Source organism: Meleagris gallopavo, chromosome 4 (genome assembly GCF_000146605.3).
Source record: "Meleagris gallopavo isolate NT-WF06-2002-E0010 breed Aviagen turkey brand Nicholas breeding stock chromosome 4, Turkey_5.1, whole genome shotgun sequence".
Classification (NCBI taxonomy): Eukaryota; Metazoa; Chordata; class Aves; order Galliformes; family Phasianidae; genus Meleagris; species Meleagris gallopavo.
Genome location: NC_015014.2, coordinates 2,136,345 through 2,147,770, shown reverse-complemented (window position 1 = coordinate 2,147,770; position 11,426 = coordinate 2,136,345). Strand labels below are relative to the sequence as shown.

The following is an 11,426-nucleotide window of genomic DNA, read 5'->3' as shown; positions in this document are numbered from 1 at the left end:
ATTCACACAGATGAGTTCATGCAGAACTGCCTTTTTGCTTCCCAGCTCTCACCTGGCAGCTTCTCTGCAGTCATAGGAAGTTCCTTTCATAATCATTTGTGTAGGTGGAAGGCAAAAGTGAACTGCAGTCCGTCTGATGGACCACTCCATGTCTGACATTGAGAACTACCATTGCCAACTCCATTTTTTATTATCTTTCACAACATGAAAAGAATGGCTGATGTTTTTTTTACAACATCCCATAGGTACATGTCTCATTTTCATCCAGACATCATCAGTGCACAAGCACAGTATATAGCCACCACCCTATATGCCTGTGGTGTAGGATAGAAAGATATCAGTGAGTTAACACAGTCCATGATAAAGTAATTTTTGAACATTTACCATTGCTTTATTGTCCTTTTGCAGTTGTAAGGCAGCATAAAATCCAAAATGCTGTAAAAGAGAGAGGTTTGTGGCTCTAAACAAAATTCATTCCTCTTGAGACTAACAAGGAGAGTTTGCGACTGCTATGATGTATTTCATGTATTTATTCAGTTTGCCAGTTTGTTTGGTTACATTTGGGAATATTTATCATTCAACTTTTGCTGTAGCTGCATCCATCTAAAGCAGCTTTAACTAGTGAGCTTAATCCTAGCAGAGGTAGCTCAGGGACCTGCACAAATTAGCTGTCCAAATACTTACAGTGTCTTCTGAGAGGAATTCACAGTCCACACACACAGCATTCAGATTCACAGGTAAAGGAACCTATACAAAGGGAAAGGTGGCTGAAATCTGTCTTGCAGGAGCACCTTGGGAGCACAGTGATGGATCATGGACCATTATGCCGGATTCTGAATGAACGCCAGATATATTAGCATGAACTCTCAGAGGTCAAGCCTGAATTTCTGAAGTAAGTTCAGATAAGCTCACGCAAGCTTCATGCATACTTGAGATCACAATGCAGGTGTGTCCATCATCTCTCAGTCATGGAAGTGCTGTTAGGACATGATTATGAGTCTTCTGTCCTGCTTCCTCCACTTGAAGAGTGATCTTCAGGATTTCCCTTCGCCTTCTCATCCTGTGAAAAGAGGAACAGTTGTAACAATTGCAGGCAGGATTAGAACCATAGAGTCATAGTACCCTTAGAGTTCAAAGGGACATCTGAGGGCATCTAGTCCAACAGCCCTGCAATGAACAGGGGCACCACAGCTAGATGAGGTTGCCCAGGGCCTGATCCAGCCTGGCTTTGAAAGTCTCCATGGATGGGGCACCAATCACGTCACCAAGCAACCTTTCCAGTGCCTCACCACCCTCACTGTAAAAGATTAGGAGTAATTTCGTCTGCTGAAATCTATTATACCACAGATTTGCGAATTATATGTTCAGCATCATATGCTTTGCAAATATTATATTTAGGTAGCATCCAAAATAAGGACAAAATACTTCATTCTTACTCATGTTTTCGTCACTGGACAAATTAGAGTTCAAACTTACATCTCAGTCTTCTGTTTTTAAACCAATATATTTTCTGGAAGAAAATGCATATGTAATATTTCTTAAATAACAGTAATTGAGTTGTTTAAGATAATCTTTTGAAGTTCCTAAAACGTAAACATTACATGATTGTGCTGAAGTATGAAAAGGGGAAATTGTCTGGAAGCCAATCTAGACAGGATTACTATTTATTCAAAGCCGGCCAAGTCTTTGGAAGAGTTAAACTCAAGTATGAACAATAGATAGCTCATAATAGATACTCATTAATATCCAATGATACTGCTTTTCATAAAACACAGAAAGTTGACAAAATTAAATCTGTTGCACTAATAGATCATGCATAATGGTTATAAAACATCTAAATCTCTGCAAGGAAAATGAAACATAAAAGAAGTAGGAATTTTATTCCTGCACAAAGATTTGAAATATTTATAAGTGAAAAATTTGTTGTTAACTCTGTTATTAAGATCTTTCACTGCAAATGTGGGGTTTTTTCAGTATTAGGGTTCTTCACTGATTGTCTAATTTTCACTATCATAAATCTTTTTTAAGATAATCGATTTTATTAAGTATGATTGACGTGTTTGGCTTTTGGTCTATACTAATTCTTTATATATATATACATTTATAATTTTTGGCATTACTGCAGGGCATTATTTTTTTTATATTAAGTTTACGGCTGGTAGCATTTTTCTGTTGTGAATTACTGATTAATTATTCCAGATATTGCCTTTCCTCAGTCAGCCACCAAGCATTGTTTACTGTACTGCTCACTGAGCTCGTGTTGGAACTGCTTCTTGGAACGAATCCCCGAATGCCGCATTCCCCTCATGTTTCACCTCTTTACTCTTGTCATCATGTTCTATAGGAATCAGCCACACTCTCCCCTACTGCAGCATCAGGAATATTCCCCACTATGATACTAACAGCACTCATTACAAGAGCGTTTCCAATTCCACTGCTCTCTAATGACCATTATAAATTATTCCATTGCTTCAAAATTAATAAGTGTTGGACGAGCAGTATGTTTTTGTGGTTCTGCCTTCTTCTTCCCTCAGTCATCATTTAGATCTGTTCAAAGCATATGGAGATGTGTGGGTGTGAGCTTAAATGAATGTTTCTAAGCTGTGCATACATATCCTGGCAAAGCATATTCACACCTATATCACAATGTGACAAGTACTAGGTACCAATTTAAGTGGAGAGAATCAACTTCAAGATCAGTAAAAGCTAAAAAAGTTAATATGTTTGTTACTTACAATCAGTGCCATCACACTTCATCAATTTATGTTCCTTTTTTGTTTTGTTTTGCTTCCAGAAGAAACCATCTAGTACTTGGAATAAAACAGAACTAAAATTTAATTTTTCCTTATTATAAAAAACATATTTGAGATAGATCAACACTGAAGTAAGCTATCAAAGCAATCTAAACTTAACATATTGCCTGGAATTGCACTCATCAGTCCTGACAATATAATGACAATATACCTACCCTCATGTATGTGGAGTGCCCTGCTGCAACCATTAACTGAGAACATTCGTATTCGATCATGGAAAAGGGTTCAAAATGTTGTTATGATCCAGTTTGTTTTCTAAATAATATGTTTATCAGATGTCAGTGGTGAAAATTAAGATTTTCTATGAGTCTTTTTTGTAGAAAACTTGTGGAGATTTCTGTTTCCACTCCCAACTATCTCTGTACAAATACAGTGACAAATCCAAGTATTACATTCTTCTGAAGAAGGAAATCCATGATTAACATGGAAACAGTGACATGAAGGAGCTGACAAAAATAAGCAGCACTGCACAGGTGACTTGTTACTGACCATGGGGCAGAAGTTCATACAGTGAGCTACTTGTATTGCCAGGGTCTTTGCTAAGGCAGACTTGAAATAAATAATTACTTTCCTTCTCTTATTTTGTTTACATTTCACAATCTTTTCCATTTGTTAAGCAGATAATACTCTTTAAATGCTCAGCAGCAAGATGTGATAAACAGTATCTTTGCTCTTCTGTAACAACTGATTCTGCTCAGAACATCCACCATCACCTTCTTATACCACTATTGCAAAAACATGGGAACCTGCCGCTTGCTTCATTTTTGATTTCCAAAACAAAATTTATTAAAAAATAATAATAATTTAAAAAATAAATAAATGCCTCTCTCATTTTTTGCTGCATGTAGGGGAAGCTGCACCCAAGCAAATATATCTTGTTAAGTGTGTTTTGTAAGTCAGAATAGAAACTGAAATGTAGGAAGCTGTTGTACAAAAGAAGTAGTAGAGATGAAGATTGCTTTTTTGTGGGGAGCCAAAAGGACGCTTTGGAAGATGCACATTTTGAAAGGCATATGAACTCTTAAAGATTTTGTCATGGGGAAGTTATTTTCTGGGACTTTTTTCCTTTTTCATGCAACTTAAAATACTGCTATTTTGGCATCTTACCAGCATGACAAAAAACATTGTACGTAGCCATAGTAAATACACCCTTGTGTATTTACCCATATTGAATTTTTGTTTCTCTTCCTTCGACTCCAGCTAGCTGGAATGGAGACAGCACAGTGTATTTAGTCCTTTGGGCAAGAAAGTCTTGGCATACCTCAGGAGTGTCCTCCTCTAAAAATGCTGCAGAGTGGAGGCTGGAATCCAGTGTCTTTGCAATCGCATCCGTGTGAGGTAGGGCACAGGTGGACCCTTCCTCCAGGTCCTCAGCTAATGAAAACCCATGTATTTCAAGGGGATCAGCTAGTTCCTGTCCGTTTAAAACAGCTCAGGGTCTGGTTCCTGTTGGGGTTGCTGGGAACTTCCATAATGTTGCAACAGAGGATGGGTATGCCCCCTTTCACCTCCAGCAAAAAACACTGAACTGTTTGAACCTCCCAGAAAGAGAGTTCTCTCATGCTCAGCAGTGCTGCTGAGAAGGGCTGCAGAAGAAACAGCGAAACAATCTTACCCTTGTTTGTCCAACGGCAATGTCTGTGTCTTGTTAGCAACGCAACAGCTCATGAAATGATAAGTCCCCAGGTTGAAGCTAGCTGTGCAACTTCATTCCATGGATGCAAGTAGCTTATAATTTTGCCTGAAGCCTTAGCATTACTCTTGCAATCAGGATAAAGCAGATTCTTCTTACCATGGAGGAAAAGAAATGAAGTACAAGAGAAAATTTCATCTTTAATTTATTTGCCTTGGTCCTTTGCGCTTCAGAAATAATACCAAACCTCCTGAAGTTAAGTATTCACACAGATATTTTGTTACATGCAAATAGACTTTCTGAGACTTTCTTTGAACAACTTATTATTCTTAACCTCCACTCCTCACCAACACAATTTTAGTAAGGATCCCACTCCCCACACATGTGAATGTGAGCCAGACAGTGGACTCCTGGGCAATGTAAATACAATAGGTTAAAACACACATCAGCACATCTCCAAAGGGCAAAGAGGGGCCCTTCAAGCAGTAGCACTACACATTTTTTGATACCAGCAGGAACGGTGCAGATACTCAGCTAATTTTAACTTGGAGGGCAACGCTGAAGCAAGGGAAAGTATTTCTCTACTGTGGTTAAATCCTGAAAGACCGATGTATGCAGGAGTCGAGCTGCATTTCATTCTGTGGGACCTTCAAACCTGATGCTTCCAAAGACAATCTTGTGGGAAATAATAAAGGGATTTGTAGGTGGATGGAGATGTGAAGGCAACCATTAGGCAGTGGTCCACAGGTAAAGTGAACTCACACCGCAGTGCTTGTAACTCATGGTTATGGTGAGATGTAAAGAGGAATAGAAGTTCTGGATGCATCCAGAGCACTGCATAGCTTTAAGGCAGCAATTTAAAACTCAAATGGTTTTGCAATGAGCATACATGTATTTTGTCATCAAAACAACGTAGAACTGAATAGGCCTGGTAGAGCATTTCTGTCCCCCAGATGTTTGAGCTTAAATCACATACTCTTCCAACTCTAGCAGACATTTGTAACATCTAAGGGCAAATGAAAATGCTTAATTGGCCCAGATGTACTCACTTAAAAATTATTAAGCAGAATAGAGTAGACAACATTAAAGCTATGGATGTGGAATCCATAAAAAAGTGATAACTTGTAATTCATCACACAGCAATTCTCTGGGACTTTTTCTGCCCATCATTCCCATGAATTCATCTGAAACTGCATAATGTTTAGAAAACCAGAAAATAAGTTGCATTTCCTATTTCTCCAGAGTAATTTCTGGGGCCAGATACCCTTCCCAGAGCAGCAAGAGGGAGATAATAGCTGAACACAGAATTCTCTTGAAAAAAAAAAAAAAAAAAGAAATGATCCTTTTGGGGTTAAAAAAGCATGACTAATTTACTCCGTTCCACTTCTCCACCCTACTGTATTCAGCAGGTGAAGGTGAGCATCTCTGCCACACTAGGTTGCTCATTAACTAGTTCTCAACATCTTTCCGAGAAGATGCAGAGTCCTGTTGTGACTGGACATAATTACGTATTAAAAGAGGGAAACTGGAGCAGTATTAAAATAAATGCTTGCTTTAACCTATCTACCTTTAACTCATCCTTCTTATGACTTGAAGTAGACAGGCTATTCTCAGTCTATTTGCCCAGAAAGCATGAAGGAGGTGTAGGTCTATAAAGCAGATCCTTTTTCTTACAGTCTCCTGCTTGTTTATTCAGGACAAGTGCCACTCCATCTCTTATAAAGAATTCCTTATTGGGATAAGGTAGCTACTGATTTCTAAACCTATTTCCTCCAGATATCTATGCATGTTCTAAGGCACACTGAAGGTGCAAAAACCCCTAATGCTGGTTATTAAACCCTCTTCCAGAGCTCACTGATCTAGTTTAGGAACCACACTCACAATATGATCTCATCCCTAGCCAGATTTTTCCTGCTGGATGACACTTGAAGCATTTATTGGCTCGCCTGTGCAAGGTAAAGAGTGCCAAGGTAGTCATGACAGTAACAACTCAGACAGAATGCAAAATTTCAAAAATGCCTGCCATAGCTATAGATTATTCCAGCCCCCTCACATAGATGAGATGCAATATTACAAAAACTTTTGATAGAGCTGAGTTCACACTGGGGCTGTTGCTGTTACTGTAGCTACTTTAATTATAATCCTACAGTTTGAAAGGAAAAAAAAAATTAATCCTGCCTTGTCCTTTCAACTGAGAAGACAAGCAATTTTCATCACTCTTCATGATATCATTTCCCTCTGTTTAGAAGTACGACGTGAAGCAGCTTCAGATCTTCCATCAAACTGGGGTCTCTTTGATGATGCCCTTTGGTTCCTGCTCTTCTGTGTTAAGCTGAGTACAGTAGGAAATCTGGCCTCACAACTTTTAGAAATGCTATATATTTACCTAGTACTACTGTAACCTGAGATACAGTTTAATTTTTGCTGTCACTAATCAAATCTTTCATATGGAGAGACAAGCTCCCACGGTGAAACCATGTGATTTTCAGAGAGAACATCAGAGAGGAACCCCAGGGAGGTGTAAAGATTTTCTTCCTTTATAACGTTCACTGCACAATGTATCTTTGAACGAGACACTGACATGCGTCCCTCCTTGTTATGAAGCATATTACAAAACGCACAAACCCACCTCACACAACTGTTCTGAGGACTCGAGCTTGCAAAGCCCTTTTGAGGATGAAAAGCACATATATGAGTACTATATAAGTACTGAGCTCTAAGCTTGGGCATGTGGGCGAGTTGTGCACATTCAAATTAAACATCTTTCTAATGACATCCATCTGCATCTTGAATACAAGTAAAAAATTGTAAGACAGCCTGTCAGTGATCAAGGCCTTCTCATGCAGCTCACCCTACTGTTTGGCCACTGGCCAGCCCAGAGAGCCCGTGGAAGAAAATGGCCCCGGAGGAAGGAATGCACAGGTTAAACAGAGGACAGCTTTTCTGAAGGGTGAGAGAAATCAGGCTAACACCCTGCCAAAGCCCTCTCCGGTACATGGAGGAATGAAGCAAGATAGAAGGGGAGGCAGAAACTGCAGTAGGCAGCGGCCTGCTATTCTCATTGAAGCCTGTATGCCCTAAAAGCTGAAACAGAAAACATTTTTGCTTCAGGATCAGGTCTGCTTTGCATTGAGGACGTCTCTGTGGAGAGGCTGGGAGAAACCAGGCAGGAATTTCCTCGGAGCTGCAGCACCTAAGCCAACCAAGAGGGCATGTCAGCCTTCAGTGCTAGTGCTACCACCAAGCCCTTCCCAAAAGTCTGGAGGTCAGTGCAGTACAGCCAGAGCAACCAGAGGAGGTCTGCCTGGCTTCTTTCCTACAGTGCTTCACGCACGCCTTCAGACGCAACAAAGTTTTATTAAGTCACATACATAGGGATTGAACGAATAACATGAAAATGTCTATCATGTATTTAGATAATTTAATCTAGAAAGCTTTCTAATCTTTCATTAAAATTTTACACACAAGAGATTTCTCCTCTAATAAATCATAATTTACATTTAGATAGTACCTCTCATTCTAATAGCTTGTCTTTATTGAGAAGCTGATTCCAGTCATGAATCAGACGTTATCTTTCATTCAAATCCCTGCCATAGCCAAAAAGCCCTGAATTAAATATTTAAGCAGCTTTTAATTCACATTATCTTTACCAGATCAATTCAGCACAACTCATCAACTAACACAATCAATAATTAATGTGCCTGCAGTTTGTCTGCACCGGGCTTCTGTCAGTCCTCCTGCCTCCTCCTACAGCTTGCTGGGAGAGCCTATGGAGAGCAGCCAGCTTGGCCACGGCTCACCAGAGCATGCTTTATAAAAGAGCACAGCCCACTAAAACAGTGACTTCCCTGAGATCTCCAGGGTCTTTTTTTAAACAAAGCTCCGCCTTGTCCTAATAACTAATTAACATATTCATTGTCTGCATTGCCCTGAGGCCTGCCTTCGCCTCAGCAGCACATCCTCCAGGGAGGCTGTGTGGCCCAAGGCAGTCCTGACACTTCCCATGCTGCTGCTCCAAAACTGAGTGCACTTGTGCAGTCTTTATAATGGAATTTGCATTCTTTTCACTTCTAGAAATTTTGAAATCATATGGTATAGTCCCCCAAACATAAGTACTCAAGTTTTCCTGTATTCCATCTTTCCATCAGTTATCAGTTTCTATACACAGAATATAATTACGCCAGTCAGAAGAGAGGATTTTAGACTCCTAAATACAAACATCATTCACTGCAAAAGAAGTTTATCATAAAGGTGTGTAAGAAAAATAAAAGCTCTCTTTTTCTGTAAGCAATACCTGCACACCTACCAAAGTGCAGCATCTCATGAGGAGGTACAACACCTCTTCATCCACACTGACATTGTAAACGGCTAAAAGAGTCCACAAAGGTTTTTAAGCAAAGAGCAGATGTCACACTGAGGGATATGGTTTACTGCTAGGGTGGTGATAGGTTGATGATTAGACTAGATGATCTCGGTGGTCTTTTCAACTATAATGATTCTAATTCTGTAAAGACAAGAGCTGGATGCAGAGATGAAATCAACCCCAAGTCACACAGTACTGGGATGTATCAGCACAGATGCTGACAGGAGGCTGCACACAGCAAAGCCGTGGACTCGTTGGGTGGAGGTTTTGTTGTGCTCCCACCCTTGCATGACAGAACATGAAGCCATCCAGCTGCAGGGCAGATGCAGGGAGGAGAAAGAGGTGTGAGGAAAGGGACAGGCTGCAAAAATGAGGGAGCAGCCAAACCAGACTGGGAGGAGCAGCTGGAGGATCAGGAGGAGGAGCAAAATGTGGTTGAGCAAGTAAACCCGTGGTGATTCAGAGATCAGTGTCCCCCAGCTTACTCAGAACATCAGAATTTGCCATAATCATGCACAGACAAGCATCCCCAGCCACAATCTCTGATACTCTCCATTGCCCTTTAGGGAAGGCTGGCACACAAATCAGAGCTGTCATGTACATAGGTTGCTCCGAAAGTGACGTCTCCTATTTATTTCCATGGAAATGACAATGGCTACAAAGAGTACAAGAACAGTATTTGATAGAGCAAATTCTCAGCTACAAAACACTATTTTTCAACACAGTAACCACCGTTAGTTGTGCATTTTTTTCATCGATGAACAGGAGGCTGTATGCTGTGCTCATAAAAATATGCACCAATGGAGGTGACCCACAGTCACTGTCGCCATTTCTGGGGTGCACTACTCAGCCCTCACTGTACTCACAGCCACTGTTTGGTCTCCAGAAATGCTCAGCAAGCATCAGTGAATGCCAACGAGTGCCATTTTTTCCACATGGAGGATTTCAATGATACACCTTTGCTCCATAAGCAATTCCATGTCAGATGCCATTTTGTCAGATTGCTCCTCTGCTGCCATCTGTCACACAGCAACAAAATATAACAGGATATGGGTGGGAAGGTTCAACCTGTACTGCTATAACCAACATCTGCCTCTGACATTGCAGGCCAACGTAATAAAACAAGTGGTGTTACTTTCAAAGCATATGTTCCACTAGAATGTTAAAGAACTTTTTGTTATCCTTGATTATTTGTTAATTAGAAGTTTTATCAGCTCAGACGTGGTTGGAAACATATTAGAAATCTCTGCTGAGTAATTTAGATATTACACATATTGCAGTGGCGCTGAAGGTTTGTTTTACTCCACAGGAGTCCTTGGGGATCACGTACAGGAATGGCTTGTGCCCTAAGGTGTTGACAAATGAAAGAAAAGGAGGAGACAGCAGATGGAATCAGCAGCTGGAGTATCTGCAGAAAATAAGGCAGCTCTGACAGGCGCGCCAGCAAGGCTTTTGTCTGGGAGTCTTACTCTGTATCTTCTGCCATCACAAAAAATAAAAAAAATAATAAAAAAAAATACTGAGTGAATCAGAGACTTTTCTCTAGTGTTGAAAGACACTCATGAGACCACTTCTTTCATCAAGTGGAACATCCTGAAGATTCACAAGCTGTGTTACCATCATTTCACAGAAAATTCCTAGAAATCCCTGAAAACTAGGATCTTTACAACTCTTGTTTCTTAATGATACATCATTATACTTGTCAACAAGCAGCTTAGAGCAGATCTATTGCACCCAAAAAGACAGAAGCAGCCTCTCTTGAGGTCAACTATCTGAGCACACATGCAGGAATCATCTCCAGGAGCAGCACCAGAGGCCCCAGTAGAACCCAGGGGACAATACATCACAATGTGCCCGTGCACAAAAGCTGCTGGCACGGTGATCAGTGCAGCAGCCATGGTGCAGCAGAGCTGTGGTGCTCCCCGGGCACGGACAGCCTGCAGCAAGGCCCCTCTCCCTCGCAGAGCCAGCGGGTGCCACGCACTGGCAGAGGGCAGGATGGTGTTCTCAGGTAGGCAGCAATGCTGGAGATCTCGGGGCATGCAGCTCCAGCAGGGACAGGGCAATGCTGGTATAAGTGAGAATAAGGTGGATGAAATAAGGACAAGAGAAATGAAAGTGCCAAAAAAAAAAAAGTTTGTTACCTGGCACCACAGTTTTTATTTCATCTCATGGATTGCCATATGCCTAGAAACTCACAGAGGGAAACCACCCTCCTTTTGCTGTTTACATTTCCCATACCAAGTAAGTATTGAAATATTTTTCAATCATATTGTGTACAAGACATGCACGCATGCACAGTCGGAGACAGTGATGTGAACTGGAGACTTTTTCCATTTGGAGCTTTTGTGCTCCACTCAGCAGTTCTCTTTCATCACTTAAGAAGTGTGCCCTGCACCTGCATATTGATGAAAAACTCACAGCACTGGAGGAGGGAGCATGGATCATTTCTGGGGGGCTGAATGAGAACCTCCTGCTGACAGCAAGCCAGGATTCCCTACTGGTCCTGGTTAGTGGCACTTACCAAGATGTCTTCCTGCTACAACTCCATTTGAATTTCAAATGCACCAACACAAAAGAGCAGGCTCAAGAATCAAAAGGGTTGGACTTAAAAAAA

General features: G+C 40.9%; 1 protein-coding gene across 1 annotated transcript in view; it reads left to right on the top strand.

Moving 5' to 3' along the window:
- The first annotated feature begins 7,165 nt into the window (after positions 1–7,165).
- The window catches only part of C4H4orf45 (chromosome 4 C4orf45 homolog), a 43,433-nt gene continuing 39,172 nt past the window's right edge, over positions 7,166–11,426 (top strand). The window contains exons 1-2 of the mRNA XM_019614440.2: positions 7,166–7,711; positions 10,119–10,820. Coding sequence (XP_019469985.1) covers positions 10,592–10,820 — 229 coding nt within the window. The 5' untranslated portion in view covers positions 7,166–7,711; positions 10,119–10,591. The remainder of the gene's footprint in view (positions 7,712–10,118; positions 10,821–11,426) is intronic.